Genomic DNA, 26,208 nt, shown 5'->3' on the forward strand with positions numbered 1-26,208 from the left:
GGGAATGTCTGGAGTTTATCACCACTAACTCACACTGCTGGGGACTTCAGAGAAACGCATTCCTTTTAGAGATTTCTTGGGGTGGCTTTTTTTTTTTTTTTTTTTTTTTTTTTGCTCTTTATGTAAAGTCTGAGGTCAAGGCGAGGTCACAGCTATACAGTAATTGAACTTATAATCTTGCTTTCTCCAGCTAAACCTGAAAATTTATAATACACCTCTTATTAAGATATTTAAGTCACTTAAGTGTCTTAATAAGATTTACTTTATACAACTTTTGTTGCCCATACAAAAGTGATTAGCCACTGGAAAAATAAAAAAGAGGTTAATACAAGCTCTCCAAAGTCATGCTCATGAAATTTCTAACTCTTAAGATCCATATGTACTGCCTAATATTAAGACTTACATATCAAATACAGGAAATGAACAGGACATAGTAGATTCTGAAATAGTGAAGTGCTTTTAGTTCTCAATTCAATTCAGATTTGAATATATTGAACATGAGCCACACATAAAAATACAGTAAAAAGTTTGATTATTCACTATTAATAATTAAAGGATCCACAGTCCAGTATGAATTCTAGTTTGTAAGTCTCCCCTCTTCAGGTAGGAAAATAATTCCCCCAAAACAAGCCATTAAACAGACAAGGACAGGTTTTTAAAATAAAAATGAAAACTCCATGACATTTGAAGATTCTCAATATCTTACATTCCTATGTCTTTCCATTATCTGAGAGTAATTAAAACAAATAATGAGAGTGGAATCTAACTAAAAGGACACTGTTAGTGCTAACTCTTATTGGCAACACTTATTATATCAGTTCTTGTATATGAAGTCCCTGAACTGCTAATAAAAATATTTAAAGCACAGATCTAAAACAAATTGTGTTGTAAATCAGGTTATCATTATCTTGTATAAACCATGAAAATTGGAATCATGTGAGCAGAAGGTTAGATTAATTCTCCATTCTCATTATAAGCACAGGTGTAGCACAAACACCATGTGAAATAACCAATTAAAATGAAAAAAAATTCTGCCTTTTCATTATCTGCCTTCACTGCATGACCAATTAGAAAATTATTTAATATTAATTTTCTGCATATACCAAAAGTAATTTTCATAGTAACTAATCTAGGTAAAGAGACCAAAAATCAACTCTTTATCTACTGCTACTCTTTATAGTCTGCAGGCTCTTAGGGTGAAGGAACTCTGGTAACTTTTTTAAAAGTCCTTTTAAAAACGTAATATTTTGTGGATATGATTTATACTATTTATCTAAAAATAGGAAGAGCACTTTTTAACAAACGAGAAGCCACAGCTCTGATAAATTAAGTGACTTATTTGAGGTCACATGTTACCCAAGAGATGTTAATAATTTGCTGAGTGACAGACAGCTGGCGAATAGTATCAAGTACCCCCCTCTCTAATGTCCTAAGCAGAGCATGGCCACTACTGTGCCACCCATCTAGAATATTCTGAAGTACATAGATATTTTTAAATGAGCTGGTTTTGAGCCAGTCAACACTGGCAACAACTCTATCGTTGATTCCAACAAGAAGCATGACCGAACGTTTTGTAGATTGGAGATTTTGATGACTGTATTGCTAGTGTATATAGACAGAGATAAAATTATGAATAAGATTTGGTGGCTTGAGTTATCTATATTCCATAACTTGCCTCTTTCACAGCTGTATATTCAGATTCCCAAAGACCAATTCATATTAATCAACTCAAGTTTGAATCCATGACTGTTAAACCCAAGGAAAGATAGAAAAATCACACCTCAGTTTTGGAAGGGGCTTTAATGGTTACCTAGCTAGATCACTGACTTGCTTTCACTCTCTGATATCCCCATGTAATGGGTATCAAGAGGGGTAACCTCTGCTGGGCTGTTTCTAATACAATACTTGCCACCTTACCTCAGAGCCCATTCATTCTACAGACCAGGCAACTGTCAGCAGCTTCTGCCTCACTGGATCTAAAGTGCTTTCACCAGGACAACTTCTTGGGGTAATTTAAACAATTTAAATATTACTTCTTCAGGATTGCTTTCAAATATTTAAACCATAGCCATCATGCTCCATTGGCTTCTCCCCTCTTCTCCCTAGGTTACACCTCTGTGATTCTAAACAATGCCATTCTAGGATGTGAGTTGTTCTAGGATGTTGAGTCCATTCATCATTTGGGCCACGCTCTGCTCACTACGCTGAGGTTTGTCTGTGTGCCTCTGAAGGTCGTCAGTGGACAACACTCAATGCTGTTACTCTAGCCCTGCTCTGGTCCCCAGGTAGCAAGTAAACACCTCACCACAGCCTCTCAACTAAGGGCCCCCAGCAGGTACTAGGTACTGTTGCTTTTCTTTTGGTGGCAATAACCAGTTGTTATTACTGACAGCACTGATGTAGGCTACCGTTAGGATATGTAGATATGAAGATATTTCATTAAATAAAATAAAAATAATAAAACATTGAAAACCCAAGAACACCTAATCACTTTGTCTAAACTACATACTTGGAACTTCTCATCTTTGAAAACTTATCAGCTCATATAGGACATCATAAACTCTCAGAATGCAGAATGTTACCAGATTATAATTCCTATACTTATATGAAATACACTATTATCTGGGGTCATGACAGATATCTTTACCTAAAAATAACTAATAGCCAAATATTTTCTTTTTTAAAGCATGATCTCTTTGATCTTAAAACCATCTGAACATTTGTCTCTCTTTAGTGTATTTTATCATTATCCTAGACTATCTTATATGTACTCTCTTTGGAAGTATGCTACGTACAGCAAAGCCATGTGTTTAGATGGCTTCGGGGTGAATTCAGATACAAAAACATTTTCCTTCTGGGCAAAGTAATAAAATGACATTCTTGCTCCTCCCACTATAAGTCAAACAGAGGTCAGTTCCCCCATCCCTGTATCTGTTTAAATAAACTGGCCCAGCTGTTTGTTTCTAAAATGCCCTTTGACCTCGTGTCTCATCCTCCCTGCTTTTGTGACAGAATGCTTTACTTTCCATTGTGGAAGATTCTAAATTATCAAGAATTTTCTAAACACTGAACCAAAAAAAGAACTTTAGATTTTATGTGAACTTACATGAACATATTTCCTTCTTAAAATACTGTCATTTCAAGAAGCATCAGTAAAATACTTATTTTAAGCTCACATGTGTGTGTACAAATATATATCAACATTTATGTATGAATACATAAATATATATTAGAGTTTGAACATAGGAAGAAAGTGTTTTTAGAGCTAAATAAAAAAAGAAAATGACAAAATTCCAATTTGAATGTACAATATAATGTGCATTCTCCAACAACCACCAAGTAGTTTAAGATAAAATATATATCCATCAACTCCATACAATCTTTAGAATTGTCCAGGTTGATAATAAGGTCTCTTTTAAAAGTTTATTAAAGACGTAAGAGAAAACTTTTACAACTGATGTCCAACCATTACAGCCCTTAAAATTCAGATGTATGCTGCAGGAATACCTGACAACAGGACATGAAAGGAGTTTCACACTTTGGTTTCATAAAATGCAGCTCACATTTGCCATAAACTGGGCAATTAAAAGGTAAGCCTCTTAGTGAAGTGTGCTTTCAGGTTGGGAAACATTCTTTTTGCCTTTCCACATTACATTCTGAACATCAAGGTATATTTTTTTCAAATCCATTTTGCTTTGAAATCACAATCTTCTTTTGTCAAGTACTCTTTAAGAACTGGACCCCCTGTAGGTGGTAGAAGACTGAATAAGGGAAAGAATTCTTATATTCTCCTTTTTCAAAGAATCATGGACTAGAATTTCTTCCTGTGACCAAACTATCTCCTTTCTCAAAACAAGACATTTTAAAAAGAAAAGTAATTTAATGGATTGGCTTTCTAGCTTTATTTCATGTCAAAATGAACAGAGATATATTTCTTTTTACTTAGTTATTTGTTGAGGACACACGTCCTAATAAGAGGGAATGGGAGGTTAAAAGGGAAGCAAAATCTTCAAAAACATTACACAGGGGATCATCTCCAAATTGCATTTTATTCTTTAAATTTTTAAATAGGAATCAGACAAGGAGAATGGGAGATGAATCCTGACTTATGCTAAAAAAAAAACACAACAAAAAACACTACAGGAATTCTTGCTTTATTTTTCCTTCTCTTGGCCCCCTAGATTTTTTTTATCATTAGGCTTTTAAAGTTTTTCATTCTGCTAATCCCACCTATCTCCTTTTCTTCTCCGTCTCTGTATACCTGAATAGCTTTCTGAGCAAGATCTGGTAGAACAGCTTTCTAAAGTTGACCTTTGTCCTTTAGTTTATCCTCCACTCCTTGCCCTGGTTCCTTCCCATAGAACTGGATTGCTAAGTTTAGTTTCCTCTCCGTGAGAACCAGGAAAGGTGGAGAGATTGTAGTGAGCATCCATCTGAACCAAAACACAAGGTGCATTTTCCCAGGCCACAGGCAACTTTTCCACACAGCTTTGCCCTTTCCTATACTTTCACTCCCTTACACTTCCTTGTATGGTTCTCTAATACCAACAAAAATAAGGCGAAATGACTTGCTCACTTTCAGAAAAGGCACTTTCACCTTGCCTCAATTAATTCTATTACTCAATGTTTGCAGCCTACTTTCTTCACTGATGATTAAGAGGTGTCCACATTCTGTTACTTCAGCAAGTCACTGCCAACACGGTGAACCACAGAAAATCAAAATGCTGTTGTTTCTAAACAATGACATGACTGTCAGTCATCCCCATAGCGCTTCTTGCCAACTGGGCATAAGTGAATAGTCAGCAGGAAGGGGGGTATCTATTTAATATGGAGGAATATCATTTTACAATGCTCTCCCATATTCCCGAGAAGCTAAAATTATCAACTTAATATTAAAGAAAAGATTTCATTAAATAGCAGGATATGTTAGTAAAAATGCCTTCTATACCTATACCATTCATCAAAGGAAGTGTAAATTATACTCATGTTTGATTAATATTTAGCTATAGTTAGGAATAGCTATACTTTAATAATACTACTTTAATATTAACACTTTATAATAAAAATTAATACCATGCATTTTTAAGTATAAGAACTGGTGATTTCTGCATGCATTATTCTTTATTCAGTTAAAAATAAACAGTATGCAAGTATAATACTTAATTGATACATAATTCATTTTGGTAATTTCTATAAATATTTCTATAGAATTAAATCTTCAACTATAAAATGTCACATTGGAAGGTAGTTGCTGAATTCCAGAATTTTGTCCTTTCTCTAGTCCATAAATTTTCCTTAACGTAGCATTTCCTTCAACTTTATCACAGTCATTTAAATAAAACCATATATATTACATTTTTTAAAAGTCAGCATTTCCTAATAACTGTAAGGCCTGTCTTATAAACAAACCTTTCAGGGAAAGAGTTCTAGCTATCTCCCAAACAACGCTCTGTTCTTTAAAACAAGAAATCAACTTCAAAATCTTCTGTTGGAATTCTTCATTTTAGATTTACATTCACTTATTGGATTTAACGATCCATAACTGGCAGTCTTCAGGGGCCAAGCCTGCTACACTCCCTTTCACTGTGAAATAAAATTTCATGAAACGTGATTTTAAGATGCTCAAGAAAGTTGACTCCATCTCAAGTCAAACCTTATGAAATCATGCTTTTGGCACCTTTCTCTAGTTTCTCAAGCTCCTCCAGGATCTGACAGTTCCAGGACTGCAATACATCATCTGTGTGTGTGAGGGTGGAGGAGGAGGGTGGACAGGAGGGGAGAAGGCAGCACGGGTCCTGCTCCCCTTCCACCCTGGAAGTATAATATTGGAATTTGCTCCAATCACACTAAGCCCATCAGTCAGCAGTCCCTTCAGTGATGGGTGTATTTGTCAAATTACTCTAGAAAGGGCTGAAACTGAGGATGTTAATTACATATATAATTTTTTTCAAAGCAACCAGTGAAAGGAAATCACTAATTAGTTGAACATTTTAACACAAAGAAATCACAAAACCCATGTATTATGTTGAACTTTCGATGTTGAAATAATGTCCAAACATTTTATCACTTGGTTATATGGAACAAAGTTTTTCCTTGAAAGCAAATTGCAACGTGATTTTTTTTTTTATTCTAAACAAATATAAACTCATAGACAACCGTATGGGTGATTATGGAGGGAAAAGAAAGTTGGGGGAGGTGAAGAGGATAATGGAAGGATAAATGGTGATGGAAGGAGACTTGACTTGGGGTGATGAACACACAATACAATATACAGATGATGTATTATGTATTTGTACTCCTGGAACCCATTTAATTTTATTAACCTCTGTGAGCTCTTTCCTTTCTCTAGGATCTCTCCTTTATTTGCCTTAGTTCCCAAGCCTTGACCAACCCCAAACTTCTCTGGCCTGGAGTCTCTACTCATACCAAGGGAGAATATCTCAAAATTTAGCTTGATTTCTACTCTTACCTGCCATGTTAGGGTATAGAACGCCACAATGAAGACGACTTGACTTGAATGGGGGCTTGTCTCTATTCCTTAGAATGTTCATTGTAACTTGTGTTTCAGTTAGAAAGGCTTGAAACCCCAGCAACGTATGTCAAAATGTAGCCCCCTAAATACAAATGGAACCACTTACACTAAAAGGCAAAAAATCTCTCAATTGAGGTATATGACAAAAAAATTTTAAGTAAAGACACTAAAACAAACAAAATGATCTCCTCTTAGAATATGTCAAATCTTTGAAAAATGCTTCTGGGCATCTAAGGCACCCTGAAAAAAGTTTGGAAAAGATGGATTCCTCTTATGAGTGGCTACCTTTTTCCTTGTACAATATTACACACAATTATCACAGTCAAAATACTGGCAAGTGCTCTGAAAATTGTAAAACCAAAGACAGGGGTATGTTGAGACGCTGTTATTATGATTCTCAAAAATACCTAATGGCATGCAAAAATACACACACTTGTACATGAATGCTTATAGCAGCAAGAGGTAGAAACCACGCAAATGTCCACCAATGATGCATGGAGAAACAAAATGTGGTACGTCCATAAAATGAAATATTATTTATCCATAAAAATAAAAGTACTGATGACACTTTTTACAATGTGGAGGAAATTTAAAAACATTACTAGAGGCCCAGTGCATGAAAATTCATGCACTGGAGGGGGGTCCCTCAGCCCAGCCTGCCCCCTCTCACAGTCTGGGAGCCCTCAGGGGGGGGAGGTGACCCAGCGATAAGGGGAAGGCAACGCCCCATCACACTTCTGCTGCTGCCACTGTTGGCAGCGCAAGCCTCGGCCGGCCCTGGTTATGTGAGCCTCGGGCAGCCCTGGGCGGCTGGGGAGCTGAGGAGACTGGGCACCGCCATCTTGTGGCTGTGGGTGCTGCCATCTTTGAGTGTGGGGCAGCAATTAGCATATCCCCTCCTTATTGGCTGTGGGTGCCACCATCTTTACAACAGCATGAGGGTCAATTAGCATATTCCCTCTTTATTAGATAAAATTCTAAGAGAAAAAAGCCAGTCATAAAAGACCACATATCATATGATAACATATATGTGAAATATCCAGAATAGGCAAATCTATAGGGACAGAAAGTAGATTCATAGTTGCCAGGAGCTGGTAGGATGGATGGAAGTGTGGGATGGAATATTAGCTAAAGGGTACAGATAATAGAGTATACAGGTATCAAATTATAATGTGGTACACCTGGAATTTATACAATACAATTAACCAATGTTATGCCAATAAAAAATTAAAACAAGATAAATAAAGGGTACCGGGTTTCTTTTTGAGGTGGTGAAAGCGTTCTAAAATTGACTGTGGGGATAGCTTCCTACAAAAACCCATTGAATTGTATACTTTAAATGGGTAACTTGCATGGTATGTGAATTATATCTCAATGAAAGCTGTTAAAAATAAATATGTAAGGGTGGACTGGAAGAGGCACTGGAGCAAAAATCAGCCTTTCCTCCCCTCTAATTGGCAGAGTAACGTTGTAAGGCCCTGAGCCTCAACTGTCACATGACGCATACAATCCCACCCAGCTTTTGCTTCTGTGGCTCCGTAGCACAGGGTTTCCAAAATTTTAATCCAGGCCCCCTTTTGATAAATGTCAAAATCCCATGTCCCTTTGTTATTTGCACTTTCCAAAGAAATGACAGGACTAAAATCAAAAGTTAATTCTCAGTAAGCTTTTCTATACTACATTCACTCGGAATGATTCTGATTATGTCTGTTCTGACCCCCACCCCGACTTGGCCCTGAGGATGGGAATATGGCATTGCTAGGTGACCAGCCATGGGGGCTGAGATCTGACATCTTTGGACATGTACAGTTCCTTCAATTAGCTTTTCACCATCCATTACTCCCTGCCCTTTGCAAGTACATATGAACTCTGACCCAAACTAGGGATCAAATAAAGTCAGCCATAGCAGATGTTCTAGGGATATAGGCCAAGAAAGTTCCTCAACCAGACAACACCCCTCAAACATACTGGTGTACATTTAAATCAGCATCCTAGAATAGAAAGAAAACAGTAGACACTTACATATGTTTTTAATCACGGCACATGTCCCTTTTATCCCTAGGCAATATACTATTCTGGAAAACCAGTGACTTGATCAATATTCAGCCAGATCTTTCCAACAACCCGAAATTCATTTTTGAGCTAAGCCACATTTAGAACCCAAGACCAATAATCCCCGCAGGCCTGAAAGAGTTAATGTGTTTGAGAAAGGAAATATCTTTTCCTTCTTCAGAGATGGATCTAATCTTGCGAGGTGGCAGGCCCTTTGGTCACATCAGTTAAGAGGGTAAAAAGGAAAAGGGAGCTCTCAAGGATGGGAACCCATTAAGGTTTTCCGTTTATTTGTTATTGTTCAGGTGTCAAGAGCCCAATAGAGTTCATTATTTCCCATACTAATGGGTCAGGCTGAAAAGCCCTGTAAGAATGGAAATAAATTAAAGAGGAAAATATCAACAATGATGAGGGCACCGAACAGGGGAGCCCTGTATTTGCCAAAGTTGCAGGCACCCATGTTGGTGGAGGGTTGTGTGTGTGTGTTGTTGTTGGTTGTTTTTTTTAATGTTCTCTTTCCCCTTAAAAATTAAAACAGGAACAGAATGAAACACTGAGCATTTACACAAAGCTCTAGGCATTCACACGCTGGAGCGAGGCGGCCCCGATCCAAGACAACGTTGGCCCTCAGAAACACTTCCTTCCCCCGCGCCCCTGGCTCCACTCCATTTCTGAGAAAATTGTTTTATTCAACAAAGAGGCAACATTTGCCCCATTTTTTCATGTCGCGGGCTGACTTTTTAACCACTCAGAAATGCTGTTTGTTTTATGTAGGCGCAGCCCGAAGCAAGATGATGATGTAAGTGAGAGGGGAGAGGGGGGTCTCTGTGGGCACAGCGAGGTGCTTCGGTGCTCAATGGTTAATCACCCAACACCAGCCTCAGCAACTGTTGACACAAAATAGGTGGAGATCAGGTCTGTGCAAGCAGAAAATACCAGAAAGGCAAACTGTATGTAAACACACTTAAGGCAGATTTGACAAGAATAGACCTAAACCTGAGTTGCTAGGAACCTCTGAATGCCTCAGCTTCAGGGTCCCTCTGGGCGGAGGCTGCTTCCCCTGACCAAGTTTCCTTTCAGAAGAAGAAGGGGAACGCTGGAGACACTAAAATCAGCTTACAGGAGACAGCGGAGACATTTGTCCCCTTGCTTCACACAGTGTGAGTTTCCAATCTGCTCCTACACGCAGGATTTATGTAACGTAATACAGTTCTTCCACGTATACCTGGAGCGGGGCCAAATGAGAGAGACTGAAATAAAAAAAATAAAAAAGAAAAACACAAAAACCCCCAGTGTGTGCATACAGCCGCAATTCAGAAAGTTATCTCTCCTGACCTATAAAACGCATGCAAACAAGCACGTGGATAATACTTAAAACAGTCTTTTAATCTTATCTAACTGACACCTGACAAGCCATTACTTATAGATTATTAATGCACCCACTAAAAAGTTTGTCATGTACAAAATTACTGGAAGAGAAGATTGAACGCCTGAGGAAAAAACAAATTTTGCTTCGCAGGAACTTCAGAAATTCCGAGGCTATTATCTGTCATGCCCTTCATAGGCTCACAGCACACGGCTAAAAACAACTGATTTGTCTCTATTAGGAGTCCTGAAATGACAGCCTACATGGTTTTCATGTCTTGCGATAATGTTTAATTTCAACTAGTTTTTATTTTACCGGGCTTGATCTGCTTATTTCAGATAAAGAAAAAAATAACAACTTTTAATTAGCTTTCCTATTTGTCTCTCATCAAAGGACCCGCTCTTTTTTCCAGTCCCACTGTAAAGTTGGGATCAGAATCAGTTTCGGAACTAAACTTGCTCCTCTTTGGTTCATATTAATGATCACACAGTCTCATGGTCTAGACTAGAGCATTAGAGGCGGACGAGGCTGAGTCCCAGTAATCAGTCCTACCTGACCATTGAAGGTGGAGGAAGCTGTTGCCATGGAGATAGAGTGACGCGATCAAGGACATGCATCTCATTGGTGGGGAGGACAGATGACATGTTTTGACTTGAAATGCTCTTTCGCCTAGAAAATCCCTCCCCTTTCTCGCCCTGTGTAAGTTGTATGTTGTCATGGGGTTCACAGGGGAATTTGTCTCTTAGCCACCTGTGGATGCGGGCTCTTCCCCTTGACCCTGATACCTCTCAGCCCCCTCACTTCCCATGCTCTCTGCGAGGACATGGGAGTTGGGCCCAGCCCTGCCAGGTCTCATGACATGCAAGGAGTTCTTTCCATTTCTCAGACCAAATGCTTGTGCCAAGACACTGAAGACAACAAATGGGCCTTGATTAGGACTTGCAGCCAGTCCTGCTGATCTACACACCGTGATAAATATCAACCACCCAGTCACTGGTCCCACTGCCTTGAAAGGGGTCACAGGTATTCAGAAGCACGGGGTCCATGATGGTACATCTGTCTCCCAACTCACTCGACTCTGGGCCTCCCTTGAACCCCAGCCCTAAGCGGTCCTGAAAAACGCCCTCAGGTGGTACCGACTCTCAACTCACTGGCTTTGAATGCGGGTGGAAGGAGTCAGCAGTTACACAAAACAGGACTTGGATTTCAGGCCCAGCTCCCTGCTTCCTGCTCCTTCCCATTTCTCTTCTCGCCTACACTCAAGATCCCCTGGAAGAAGGGCAGGCCTTTTGCCCCCAACAGAGGGCCGACACCCACCCCTTCCTCAAGCGTTTCCATCTTTCACAATATGAAGGATGGGATTTAACATGGGGTGGGGAGAGGAGGGCTTCTGAGGGAATTTGTGGCATGAAACTTACAACAAACTCTACTTAACAGAGTCATTTTCAAAGAGAATTATTTGTTGTAGATTTAAAAAATCTGCACACAAAAGCAGTGTCTCCGTTGAACTCCTAAGACTCTCTGACATGACAATACCTGAAGGTTTCTAAATTCACAGCTCTTTTCCCTGCGAGCTATTTGCTCAGCTTTCCCAACAACACCCTGCCTGCCTGGCCCTGCGCCAGCTCTGTCTCAGGCAATATGCAAGCTAAACATTTTTTGACTGATTTCAATATTTTCTTATGAGCAACTAGACAGTATTTTATCTAGTGAGTATTACTGATTGCTGTAATCTAAGCCCGGAGTAAGCACCTGTAAAGGTAATATTATTAGAATTGACACTCAAGGTGAAAAGCTTAGCACTTAACTGTGGCTGGAAGAACAACAACCCGTTCCAAAATGTTCTGGAGGGTTTTCATATTTATATCTCCTTCTGCTCCTTCCTTTAAGGATACTGCACCTGTTACTCCATTGATCTATTATGAAATCTACCTTAAATGCAGGTTACACTTAAATTCTCAAGGGAAAATGTTAAGTCACCTGTTTAATAAAATTACCTTTTGTGTGTGAAGTTGTGCATCCGTAGGTAATTCCTAGGCAAGGGAAATCAGTCCACACCCATACACCCTGCACTGTCATTCTGTAGCCGAATAACAAACGAATGGCCCAGTACCCCTTGCACGGTGCGGTGCCCTGTTTCTTTTACATCTGTTTCTCCTGCTTTTGTGTCATGCCTCTGTTTAGCTTTATTGACAAAACAATCTGTGGCTAATGTTTAAACAACATCTGTAAAATGTATTATTAAATTACGTTGGGAGAAAAAACAGAGCAATTCTATGAAACCCTATGACCCCCTATTGATTTTTAGATCACAGAAGTTGAAAGGATAATTTGTGAATGTTTTAACATTTACATCTGTGCAGGTACCTATATTTATAGGATCTTTGATTACTTATAAAAGTATTTGCTCCATGATTACCATAACTCAGAAAGAAACCTGACCTTTACCAGTTGAATCTGTTTATAATAATAAGGGAGATCCTATTTTTAAAAAAGTACGTTTACATTTTTACCTGCCAGTGGCATAAATCTCTAGGGATAACATACGTTTCCCTCCGACTAGGAATGAATGGGAAGTGATGCCTGAATACTTTGCAGTTTTGCAGGCAATAAATGAAGCAACTAGGAAACTCTGGTGCGTGTACTCAACCTGTGACCAGTAGCGCTGAGATACTTCTATAAAGTGTCACCTCGGATGACAGGATGCTCCCTGGGATTGTATGCAACCGACTGCTGGACAATGGTTTTTCTCTCCACATACATACTGTATTTCAGATACATTATAGGACTTGCACCCTAAAATCTGTTTTGCCTTCTTAGAGGGTAAAGGAATATTCATCCTACTTTAGCCTTAATGGGAAAATGTTGGGATGAGAAGTAGTAAACAAAGAAATGTAAAATGTATTCAGCGCACCCTCGGCTAGAACTCTGCTGAGGCATCCAGCAAATAAGCTACAACCACAGGCACACGTTTTCGTCACGTGCAATTCCCAGGTCTACAACACTGCTGTGGAAACATATAAGGCAGTTTTCATTTGACCATTCTACACTCACATTCTCAACATAAAGAAATAAAGTTGGTCTGAAGAAAAAAGAACCAAGTATTAGCTGTGTATGTGTGTGGAGTGTGTGTGTGTGTGTGTGGCTCTCTCCTCTTGCTTCTTCTAAGTCTTTCCTTTGTTTTACTGTCCCCACCTGTAAAAAACATACTCTCCAAATCACCGGGGCTTATACTATGCAATCTTTCCTGCACAAAGTCAAGAACCCACACACTACAGGCCAGCCAAGGCAGACCCACAGCTGGCCCGGTCCTTATCTGGTGATATGTATGTGTTTTCTTTAAAGTTCTACCTAAATAGTTAAAGACTCAAACAACCAACTAATCTCAAATTTTAAGAAGTTTCTGTTTAAATGATTACAACATTCAACATATGAGTAATACATTTTCACTGCTGATACAACACAACAACAATGAAAAAACAAAGAGACAAAACCCCAGATGCTATTATTTATCATTTTTGGATCAAACTGTAATGGGGAGTGAGGCAGCAAAGAAAGAAGAATATACAAATTTATAGCATATACTATATTTCAAAAATTAGTATGCTTCAAGTGTAAGTGTATCACAGCATGCTAGATCGAAATATTTAGGCAATTAGTTATGGAAGTTGATATTTAAAAACCATGCAGTTACCTCAAATACTTAGGTAATTTAGGTAAAAACATATTTTAACTCAAATTATTTGCATTATTGTCTGAATTCTCAAAAAAAAAAATTATTGGCACAGACTTGTCCCATGATGTCTCACCTAATAAATTTAGTTCATTTCACATTCCATCCTAGGTCCCAATTCCTATAAGTACTAATACCAGTCATTTTCAGGTTCCTCCTCTCTGTTTTCATTCTGGCAGGTAAACCCAATATAAAAATTATAACAGCTAGTCCTTTTAATTCAAACTTTCTCTTAATCAAATCTGTCTCATTTTACATTTAGATTACTGTTGAAATTATCCCCGTTCTCTTCGTCCCCCAAACACCATATGCTTTGACCTTAGTTAGCCAAGGCCGATAGTATATATCACCTATGTCAGTTAAATAAACATAGAATCAGGTCAGCAATGAGATGAAAGAACCATTACAACGCACCCAACTTTTTTTCATCTCATTTTTCAGTTAAAACCTAACTTATGGCTGCGTTGGCCAGGGTTTCTATGACAAGCTAACAACCAGACATGCGTTTATATTTTTCACTTTCAGACTGTGTGTTTTCATACATCATGTTGCTGCCAATAATTATGACTGATCTGCACCCAACCTGCCCTTCAGCATTTTATTAAATCTCTTCAACGGTGACTCATAGTTTGTACAAAATGTACATGTGTGTTAACAAGTTTTAAGAAATCCAGGAAGGAAGACAAATTTTTAAATGTTGTGGCTAAATGAAGTGAAAGGGAATGAAGATTCTTTTCAAAAATTGTTATTTCCCGGAGGAAATAACTTGAGCTTGATGCTCAATACAGGAAAAATGTTTACAAGCTCTCAGAAAAGCTCTGTGTGATTTGTGTTATGATAGAGTAAATGAAAACCATTTTACTTCAGTGGTTATGCTCCTGTTCAGTCTTCAAGTAATCCTAGTGTGAGTACCATCTGGGTTATCCCAGGTTTTTTTGCATCCTATTTCCTACCCAAACCCTAAATAAAAAGAAATCTATTATCAGCTCCTCAACAGAAAGTGTGGGTGGAATTAATAAACCTTTAAAAACTGAAATCAAACATGGGAATGTCATTATTCACCCAACATAAGAGAAGCAATATCTCTTATAACGTTGAGTTAGCTGAGGGGAATTCTCTACCACAAACCAAGTTGTTAGAAGAGTTGGAACGGTTGCCAAATCCGAAGCAATGAAGTGCAAGCAAAAGTCACTGCTAACTCCAGGTAGAAGTGCACATGACACCGGGCCACTTGGGATCAGAACCGTGCTCATGTCCCGAGGAACTAAGTCAAAGTGATTGTTAAGTTATGTACCTGTGCAGAATTGAGTAGCAGGATGGAGTTTAGGGTAAAGTCTACATATACTTTGAAAAATTATCATATGTTATGTAGCGTCACATTTTTAAGATCCTCTCCCCCCTTTCTAATTGCAAAACTGAAGCAGTCAGATTGTGATCGCTGTGCCTAGAATCGAAGGAAATAACAACTGCATGCGGCTTGGTGTCGCGGGGATGCCTGCCTGCCCCTGCATCTACAGGAATAGCATAAGTCTGTCCACCTGTAGAAAGCAACTTGTCTTGGAATTTAGTCTCTGGTAACAATGTGTGTTTATGGATGAAGTTTGCTAGCAACACTGAGAAGGAAGAGAGATGGCATGTGTGATAGATCCCTGAATGGCAGAGAGCTTTGCCTTCTCTAATTAGAGCTCGCCCTGCCACTCCTTGGCCCTCGAATGGGAACGTTTCCCAGGGAAATATGATATTTATGCAGCCTCCATTGTATTAAAATTGCTTCCTCATCAGCTTAACCTGGAAACTATATATGAATTTAGGTGTGCATGCAAAATTGATGGTCTACCTTATACTAAATTCCAAAACAAGTTGAAAGACTACAGTTAAAGACATACCATCAACAGTCTTCAAAATTTATACACCAGAGCAGGTAAAAATAAACCAACCAAAAAACCTCAGCAGCAACACAACTCCTAGTAACACATCTCGGTACAGTGTGTCTTCTGTTGGTTCCCTAACCACTTGGCTAAAAGGGCTGCAAAAAAATTGATCTCCCAAGCTGCAGTGAGGTCAGAGAAATTGATAACCCTGACAAGCACAGCTTATGTGAGTCTGTCTGTGTCTTGAAGATAGTGCACTTTGTAAATTAATCCTCCAAAGGCAAATATATTGTAAGGAGCTTGTTATCTCTAAAATACTAAATTGAAGAATACATGGAATTATATTGACAGAAATCACATTCTCTGTAATGGAGTTTAATATATCTGAAATCTCTCCCAAAGGCTCCCAGGCTCTCTAACAGAGAGAAGGGTCTGTTAATAGAGGTGCAATGGACATCAAGAACGAATTTATTCACCAAAATGGATTAGGCCATGTAATCAGAGATTCAGTAATATTAATCTTTGACACTTATTGAACAGAAAGAAACACTTCTGTCTGCAAACTAGCACTCTCAGTTCTCTGCTTTCCCCAGCCAGGCTTTGGGCCTTTTCTGGATTTTACTTCAAAGAGGATAAGGTTTCCCCCATCATAAACACTAATCTAAAAATATTAGGACAATTAATTAGATACACTTCGTTTCAGAGGATATTGGGTTTCAATACCCTTCAAATATGACACTAGCTCTGGGTGACGATGGGAGCCTGGCTTTCAGCACACTCACAAAGGGTAATAAATCCTACTCTTTCAAAGCCTCCCTGCATACACCACACACTAAACCAGAATATTGTTGGCTGATTCTTGGGACATAATCTCAGCTTCTCCCCACATCGGGAATTTACACATTTATTTAGAAACAATTCCAAGGCGCATCAGGTTTTGAGCAGCTTCAAAGTAGAAACAAGTAATTTCTCCTTTTCCAAAGACAGGAGATAAGAGGGAAAAAAAGGGGGGGGGGTGTCCCTTGCATGCACAGCCCTAACAAAATCTAACTAAATTTAGTTATTCAATGAATTGAAAACCTGATCGATATGTGATGGTGGATTTTCTTGTTTCATAGAAAATAGGATGGTTTTACTCTTTCAATCGATTTTCCTGAAAAGGGGGGCGAAGGGAGCCATAGGGAGGGATACGCTCACAGAGCCATCATGAGGGTGAATTCAACACTGACTTAGATGGTGCCTAGCAAGTGACGGTTAATAGAGGAGGGGGAAGCTATGCATTGCTTTCTTTTCCATGTTAGCAGAGACTCTCACCCTTCACTCCGCAGCTTGTTTTCACTTTTGGATGGGACAAGCCACCAGGGAAAACAGCTGACCTGGGTGTGTCTTCTTCATGCAGAACCTGAGCTGCAGGTCGCCAGAGGGGGAAGCAGATTGTGTGCAAACACAAAACCAAATGACTTACCAATTGTTCACTTGAAGGATGGTGAGTCCCGTGTCTTGTGCCAACTGCTTTTTCTGTTCTTCAGAAGGGTAAGGGTGCTGGAAGAGAACAGAACAGATAGGTGTGTGCGCGTGTGCTGTGGGCAGAGAAGGTCGTGCACATCCCATGCCGGGTGCCACGGCAGGGGCCAGGGATTCAATAATACACAGATATGCTCTTTAAACAGGAGATGTGTACGTCAAGCAATATTTAGGCTATTTGTCAATAACCTAAGTGTTTAGCGAAGTCTAATTAAAGGTAAAAATGCTGAGGTGTGTCACTCTTATTAATGGAATACTACATCATCTAATTAATGGCAGTAAAAGACAGCCAATTACAAAGATTAGTGAAGTGTATAAATAGCTCCGTAGGATACTTGCAGAACCTTGATACTGAGTTTATCCTTTAACAGGTTTATTTGCTGCAAACATGGAAAGTTCAGTACGGTCTTCACTGTATTTTATAGGATAAAAATCAAGACAAGCCCTTTGGACCATACACAAGTGTACACGCCTTGATGGAATATTTTTATTAGAACCATGGACTCCCAAAGCAGAACCTTTTGGACCAACCTGCTCAGCTAAGGCCTCCAGCAACTAAGCACTTTGATAGCATGACACTCTCTCTCCAAATACCATATTGCTGGATGCAAATATCAAAATTAAAGTGGGTGCATTTTTAATCCACGGTTCCTCTGAGCTATTCTGAGAAGCACAAACAAACTCACTTCAACCAAAGTTTGTTTCCCTATCTGAATGTCAACACATGCTGGGATTCTGAACATAGGCCAATATAAGGTCAAAGACCAGCATAGTTTGCATGCTATGAACAAGCCCAGCTATGCTCCTCATAAAACAGGATAAAAAAGCATTACAGGATTAGATAATAAAGCGAAATCCGTACCTTCTTGTAAGAATGTTTGGAATTCTACTGAAATGAGTTTGGGCACAAATACGTTTTGCTCAATAATCAACTATATCTGAATCGGAAATATACATTCCTACAGCCTGGGGCAGGAGCTGAGGACACGGTGTGCATCTATGGAGACATTGCCTAGTTTGAAACACTGCATTCTAGTAAACTCTCCCGAGATAAAAACCGTTCTGATAGTCAACAGCCTATTCTCTTATGGGTGGGAAAGGGCACCCCTAACTCTCAATTTAACTGCCTGTGCCACAGGAAACTGAATTCTGGTCTATTGAATGTTAATTAACATAGCTTTTAATCTCATTAATAATGTCTGATTAGATGCTAAGAAGGCTCGTTAATGACCACTTTAAAGCTCTTATATGCACCTTTGAATATGTTCTCTATCTATACACCTGGGATTCGTTGGCGGAGGGCAGAGATGTAGCAATTTTTCCCATAAGCATTGTCTTTGATTGTCACTTAATCAATAAATACACAATTAGAATAAGGCTTTGCTTTCATGGAATATAGTTCCTTTCTCTAAAGAGCTCCAAGTATATTAGAGACAAGATGGTAATTAATCCCCATTATATCCCTTTGGGGGACATAAATGGAATCGATTGTCCCTCCTGTTTTACAGGTGAGGAAACTGACCAGGGGGAGAGATGACCAGCAGCCACACCACTCAGCGATATTTCCTGTTTCCCTCCCAGGGTCTAAGCTGCAACATGAAAGAGGGACGTGATCTCTACTCCTGGCCCCCGCCCCCAAGCCTTCAGACTGCTTACCAGGACTTGCTAGGCCCGCCACTCCCCAGCCCTGCCCATCTCTCGGCCTCGGTGGCCTTTTCCTCAGCCCCACCTCAACCCTCCTTTCTATCCTTTCAACACTCAAGCTTGTCCCTACCACTCAGGTCCCTGCTCCAATGTCACCTTTGTGTCTCAACTCAAATGCCAAGCCTTACCCACTCCACTCTCCACCTGCCCACATTATGGCTCTCACACCAGTCTTTTCCTTCTTACTGAACAGCAAGCACTGCCTCCTCAAACACTTGTTCTGACTACCTGTTTCCTCGGTGTGTCTCTACCCACTCATTTAGCAACTCCAAAGCCTGTGCCTTGGTTGTTCACCATTCTCAAATCCCAGACTAGCAGAACAGAAAATCAGTAAATAGTTGTGAAATAAAGGGATAGTCACTCAGATGCAACCTCAAAAGGTACAATTAAAATTTTTCAAAGCCCACAAGAGGAATAAACAATGCAATTTGAGATCCATAACACCCCTTACCTTACTTCACTCCTAAAAGTGAGTCAACCCACTCTTTTCAAGTAAAAGTATATAAGCCTCATAATAGGCTAAGATCATGTGACAATCTTGCTACTCAACATAGTGCCAATCATCCTGGCAAAAAGCTCATGATTGGATACTGGGCTAAGAGCAATCTTCTGGGCTAAGAGCAATCCTCGACACCAAGGTTTAAAACATACCTCCCACAGCATAAAGGCTTGCCACACAATGCAAGCAAATGAATCTCTTATCCGATGAATAGAATTAAAGTGGGTATATAGTAGTTCCATGTCAACACTAGTGGAAGAATTGTACTTAGGCGCACATGACCCTATCAGATTGTATGTTATGCTGCCACTCACTGAGACTTTGAACAAGGAACAACTTTTCTAATTCTCAATTTTGTCATCTAAGAGCTTCAAAGTTAAAGGTTACCCAGGCTAGCAATTCTTACAGAATATAAGCCTGATTTTGAAATATGGAAATCTAAGCATCCAGCTATTGGCACTAAGCAGGTCCCTGGATGAAGTCATTTCTCTCAATGTCATCTTGTTACAACGTTGATGAGATGCTGTGGGAACTTGGCTCTTGTTTACATAATCAGCCGATAGTAAAATTGGTTTCGGTATGCTTTATTTTGATGAAAGGTTAAGAACCTACTGATGACATTAAGTGAGAATATACTGTATTTGCCATATAAAGTGGTAGACCGATGTACACAAGTGGTTTCCAATCTGGAACATTTTCTGTAATTTTCGTATAGTTTTATGGCTCCTATGAAAATCCCTTTTAGTGATTTTCAGTAGAATTAACAAACATGTCAATAGTCTCTCTTTACTATAGCTGGATGGCAGTACCGCTGTTCTGTATTGTTAGTTCTATCTTAATAGTATGACCAGAACTGGATAAAAATTAATATTTATGCCACTTACCTTTAGTTACTTTGAAAATTGAGAATTGTCACAGTCATTTATTTGTGCTGTGTTTTCAAGAATATTTCTGCATGCCTGTTTCTGAGCAAGTTTTAGATCTAGTCTTACAAAGCAAATGGAATTCACATTTTATTTATGCAAGTGGTGTCAGAAAAATTCTCTTTGGATCATTAAAATTACCTGAATCATTACAGCTTCAAAGAGCAATCAGATGGCCCTCAAAGTTTCAGTGCAGATTTAGATTGTTTTTCACATCCTGCAGTTTCTGATTTCATAATTTAAATATCATAAAATGAGAAAGTTCTACCCTTTTTTCCCCTCTGTCACTTTTCATGTGATCTGATTTTAAGTAATTGGAACAAACTGTGTCTAATTTCATGCAGCATAATTGCTAGGCAGCCTCAAGCTATGGAGACCCAGCACTCTGTCTCCATTAAACCATTTTCAGTTGTTCAGGATATATATTTTTTAATAAAAATGAATAAGCCTGGACAAGATTAAATGTCACAGGAATCTGGTCATTGTTAACGGGGAAAAAGGGTATCGACAAAATTCCTACACCCTTGTCTGGGGCAGGTCAACTGCATAGTGTTTTTTCTTCCTCCTAGTCCTTGGCCTTGGGGGTTCCACAAAGGCCAATTCCCTGGGAAAAAAATCTATAATTACTAGTATTACATGAAAGCCATGACTTCAGGTACCTAATCTACAGCCAGACAAAAATTCACAAAGAAGTTGGCTTTTTAACTGAAATCCAGTATGTTTAAATATCTTAAACCTTATGCATCTTTACCAGCTAAGCTTTCTGTGGACAGTAAGAGCTATTTCTTTGTAGACGTAAAAAAAAAAAAAAAAAAAGGCAAAAAACCCAACATGCCACAGGCAAGGCTGCTCTACAAACATTCAAAGCCCCGGTGCATTCCGCCCAGGGCCAGGGAGGCCATCAGATGGGCAAAGGTAGACATCATTTTACAAAAGAGATAAAGACAAGTGCCATTTTAGGAAGAAAATGGGAATTTCATTCCAAACCATTGTCACTAAGGGGCTAGGTCACCCCTTGCCATTCCCCTGAACACCTCTGCTATTATTGCACCTGAATGGCAAGGACACTAATTTAAGAGAGATCAGGAGGTTCTTGTGAAGGAAAGACGGATGGCACTTGCCAGATACAGCAATCAACCTAATCCCTTGGGGATATCAGAGCAAATTTGACCATTCCGATAGAGAGGGACAGGAGGCCTCACCTTTGTTGTGTACATTAGCCTCATGCCATTATCTCTTAAAAGCTTAATTATTTGCAAACAATTGATCAAGATGGGAATTTGAGAAAGGATATGCGAGGGCCACTGGGAGAACTGCAAGGCATTAAGAGAGCAAACGAAATTACCGTTAGATCTTACAATAAGAATTAACGATTGAGCCGGGAGAGCTAGGCCGTGCGGTAGCTGCAAGGGTTCTTTCTCGAGTGTTTCCCATTTGATCTGCATTAACACCTCAGGAATGAGTGAAAGCCATAAAACGGTGATTATGTATGGGTAGAGCCGACCCTCCTTCCCGGCATTAAGCCTGCACACAAGTATTAGGCTGGCTCCGCCGAGGAGGGGAGAGCTGCTGGACTCCAAGGGAAGAGAAGTGGCTTGTGGGTACTGGAACCCCAGCTAAAGGAGACAACTCACAGGATGGTCATCTCGATTTCAGTAATCAACACCCTGACTTCTCCTGCCCAGTGTCCGTCTCTTGCCGAAACAGTAATTGTCTGTCACTCTTCATGTGTTTCTGGGTCTGCATGGCGACGTCTAATAATGATCCAGGACAGCAGTGATGGCTTAGAAACCCCATCAAAGAGTAAAATGATTTCTGGAATGTATGTCCTGTGTAGTGGGAATCAAGAATGTCTGAAAGAAAAAAAATCTACATATGCCTTCCTGTCAAAGTTAAGTCGGAACTGTCATTGTATCAGCCCCAAAGAATAGAAAGTGACAAAGAAAATTACAACTTTCTAAAGAAAAGTTCTCTCTGCACAATTCCAGTTTTATTTCTTGCGGTTGGGATCGGGGAGGGGCGAGTCTGATGTTAGTTGTCTGGTATTTACAAGTTTATACTACGCTGGAAGAAAACGGATTTAGTTGAACAATCAAGCAGACTCTTTGGGATGAGCGTCAGTGGGAAAAGGGAAACTCTTCAGTACACACAGATGAAAAATGTCCAGCCTTATATCTTAACAGTATCCTTGACCAAATGTACCCCTTTCATCAAAGGTTCCACCCCTGATTGCAAATGTGGATGCCAAGACAGTGATGAACTTTATCTTATCTACCCTGGTAACCAAGTTTCAATAAGGTTCCCTCCCTCGCTGCCTTGCCCACCCTAACCGCGCAGTGTAATGGCAGTAGAAAATTTGAAAATAATCCTGTACAGAGCTCGCTGGTGAGATAATGGAAGGCTATGCTGCCCCTTCTCAAGCCTCAGATTAGTAATTTCTTGTGACACGGAACTGCCTCTAGACCGATACTGCAAAACAGCCATAACAAAGCAATAGAGGTGGAAGCAATTTTCAAGCAAAATGTTACATGCTATACTTTAAAAGGTATAGGAATAGGTACCCGGGGAGCTGATCTAACAGGAGGAATTATGGCAACTGTCCAATATAAGCCTTATCAAGGCAGTTTTCTGTGGCTTGGCTGAATATGTTGGAGGAACAATTTCGGAACTTCTTTTATCCTTTTTCCTCCAGCCTTTTGCCTCCTCCACAGCTAAGTTTAATGCATTAATATAAGTTGACCTTGAGCTAAACTCCGGTATGTGATGGAGAGATACTCCCTTTAAGACACAAAAAGAAAAAAAAAAATCCACCATATGGCTTTTAACCATTAGCTCTCTGTATTCTTTTAAAACTTCTCCTGAGTTTTTGTCACTGGGGAATATTGCGGATCTAAATGAAAACAACCAGCTAGCTATGTATGTGACCTCGAAGACCATAAACAGAAACTTGCTAACCAAATATATTTATATTTGTTTTAACATAATTTTTTTTTTTTTTTTGCCTACAAAAACTTCTCCCACTTTAAACAAACTTTCGGCCATGTTCCCCTCTACACATTGACTATGAATAGCTTACACTGTGGCAATCACATTGATCTAGGATACTTTTTCCTTTTAAAAAAATCCATAATGCTTCCCTATTGTCTTCCAGCTTTATGAATTAGTTTTACTGTTTCGGTGAATGCTTTTTTGTCTTCTGACTGCACATTATCAAAGAGACACTTTGTGCCTCCCATTTGCATTACAAAAGCAGTGCGCTGTGCAGTCGGAGAACACAGCCTGAATGCATAGCAGTGGAGTCCTGCATCCTCACACGCTGGCAGCCAAAGAACTGTGGGGTGGCACTGGCTAAGAAGCCAAACGTGTCTGGAGCACCATGAAGGAAGTCACAGGATTCCCACCTGCTTTCTTCAACCTCCACCAGCGCTCCCAGATTGCCTAGCTGCTCAGACTCAAATGCGCCCCATTGAGCACTCAGCACTTGCTTTTTCTGAAGCCCAGTCAAACCACTTTCCAGACAATCTCTCTGATTTCCTGCGTATCCAGCAGTGGTTTAAGAAGTTGCTTGTGGAGGTGGGCAGGTAGGGAAGTCAAGGGAGAATCTCTAAACTTGGTCTTATTGAGTGAAAGTGACATCAGTGTGGAAGGAAACATGGGACAATGGGTAATATTTCCTAGCGATCTTTACTTTTGCACGAATGAGACTATATAATGCACGGCAGTGAAAACATTGTTTCACAGACAATTCAAGAGGCAAATACTACAGTGCCTTGCCTGTCTTACCTATTTGATCCTTTAATTTCTTGTAAATATCAATTATATACAAAATAAAAACACTAAATTAAAAAAAGACAAATGCTTATATTAACGGATTTCATGGTCCTTTGTATTGGGAACTTCTTTCAAAGTTTCTTGCAATTCTAAAATAATAACAATGTTTTCGATCTATTCTTTATTAGCCATATATATGTTACAGGAATATTTTTAAGTATATGCATTAAAGACATAAAATTTTGACTCTAAATTAGCAATTACTTATATCCTCCTCCTAAAGGTATTAAAATTCATGAAGAGTGCTAAAATCATTTTGAACAGTTATGATTATTAATGAACTCTTTGAATATTAATTCTCTTAGTGGAAGACCATGGCTATAAAAGGAAACACAAAAAGACCAATAAGAAAAACAGATGGGAGGAGTCGGGCATTGGCGGTGGGACTGGAGGAGAAAACTCAAGCTTCTTTGAATCATTTGAAAAAATAGCTCAGTTGAACTCAAACGCATTACATACATTATCTGATGTGCTCTTGGTGACTAGGCTTGGTTCCATTTCACAGATGAGGAAGCTGAGGCTTGGCTCGGTGAGAAAACATGCCCAGGGGCTCACAGCTCCTTAGGTATGGGGCCAGGTCTGCCCTCCCCTGCGTCTCTTCACGTGGCTACCCTCTCACTGATGTTTCTTTCCCATTTTTCCATTCCCTTTTATAAGTTAAACATTTTAAAACCAAAATATAGGACAATGGAGCATGAATAAACAAAGTTATGAATTGTAGAGAGCAGGGACTGGGTGTTTCTCTGCAATTCTAACAGCCTGGATCCAGGAGAAAGTTGCGTATCCCACTCATCACCTTGGGGGGCAAACATCAAAGGGCAGGGATGGAGCTGAGGGGTGGAAGGTGGTTTACCAGAATCTCACCTCAAATTCTCCCGCCAGCATCCATCCAATGGGATTTTATTAATTACAGCTTAGTAATATTAGCAGGAGTGGTAGAAGTCATAATGGTGACATGTATTAAGAAATAAGGGAGAGCTACCAGGCATTTTCCCAAATACTTCACATGTGTTAACTCATTTAATCTTCACAGAAACTTTAGGAGGCAGACACAACTATTATGCCCATTTTACAGATAAGGAAACTGGGGCACAGAAAGGACAAATAACTTTCTGAAGTTCATACAGCTGGTAAGTCGTGGAGCTGGGATTTGATACTTGGTGGTAAGATACCAGCTGGAAAAACTTACTTGCAAACTATTTTGTCTTCTAAATGATGGGCAATCCCATTCATTCTTGATGAGTTAATTATGAATATCTCTGATAGTTACTACTCACTTTATGAAGAAGCTATTACCTCAATGTGTGTGCACGTCTTTTATTTCTACAACTCAGCTCTGTTAATGGAAGCAGTAGTAGATTTTGCCACAAGATACAAAACTCAGTGAGAACTAATACACCCATCACTTTATTACTGTTTATCGCATTGCTTAAAAACGCAGCAATGATGGAGCTTATATACAAGAACTCCCTTGAAGGTTCACAGAATCAAATACCTGCTATTCCATCCAACTACACTACAATTTGCCTTAAAATGTCTGCTTTAAAATAAATTGTTGTGGGGTTTTCTTGCCAATTACTTTCATTTCTATGTGGCTCTTAGTCAAAGATGAGTTAAATTACAACTGGAACCATTTCATTTTAGTGAAATACTAATAAAAGTGCACAAATGCTATTCACAGATGCAACTGGCCCAGTCCTGTGCCCAATAAACACTTGTTGTCTGAATGAACGCGTGCTATTGAAGCTAGAGACACCCCAAACGCCTCAGCTAGCATTTGTAAGTAGATGACTTTCGATGTACATCAGAAAGCTAGCAGCACCGCTTCAACAACTGCTCAACGTTCTCACTCACTTCTACAAGTCCCCAAACAGTTGGGGCTGCATTTACTTTATTGAACTGCCATGTGTAGCATGCCTACCCTGTGCCAGGCAGTGCTCTCAGTATTTATTCGCTCATTTAATCCTTACAGCAGTGCTTTGAGGTGAGAGTATTTACCTTTCAGTTACAGATGAGGAAACTGAGGCACAGAGTCTACGTTACTTGCAAGTAGGAGGGAGCTGGGAGTTGACTCTAAGAAGTTCCGTAGCCCCTGATGCTCTTAATTACTGTCATTATTTGTCTTCCTCAGCAGGTATAATTCCCCCCAAAGTTTCTCCATAATCAACTCTAT

General features: G+C 39.5%; 1 protein-coding gene across 1 annotated transcript in view; it reads right to left on the minus strand.

Moving 5' to 3' along the window:
- MEIS1 (Meis homeobox 1) overlaps positions 1–26,208 on the minus strand; it is a 130,895-nt gene that overhangs the window by 5,865 nt on the left and 98,822 nt on the right. Inside the window, exon 9 of the mRNA XM_081101108.1 lies at positions 17,020–17,096. Within this exon, the coding sequence (XP_080957234.1) occupies positions 17,020–17,096 (77 nt within the window). The remainder of the gene's footprint in view (positions 1–17,019; positions 17,097–26,208) is intronic.

The sequence above is a fragment of the Myotis nattereri genome, assembly GCF_964212035.1.
Source record: "Myotis nattereri genome assembly, chromosome: 10".
Classification (NCBI taxonomy): Eukaryota; Metazoa; Chordata; class Mammalia; order Chiroptera; family Vespertilionidae; genus Myotis; species Myotis nattereri.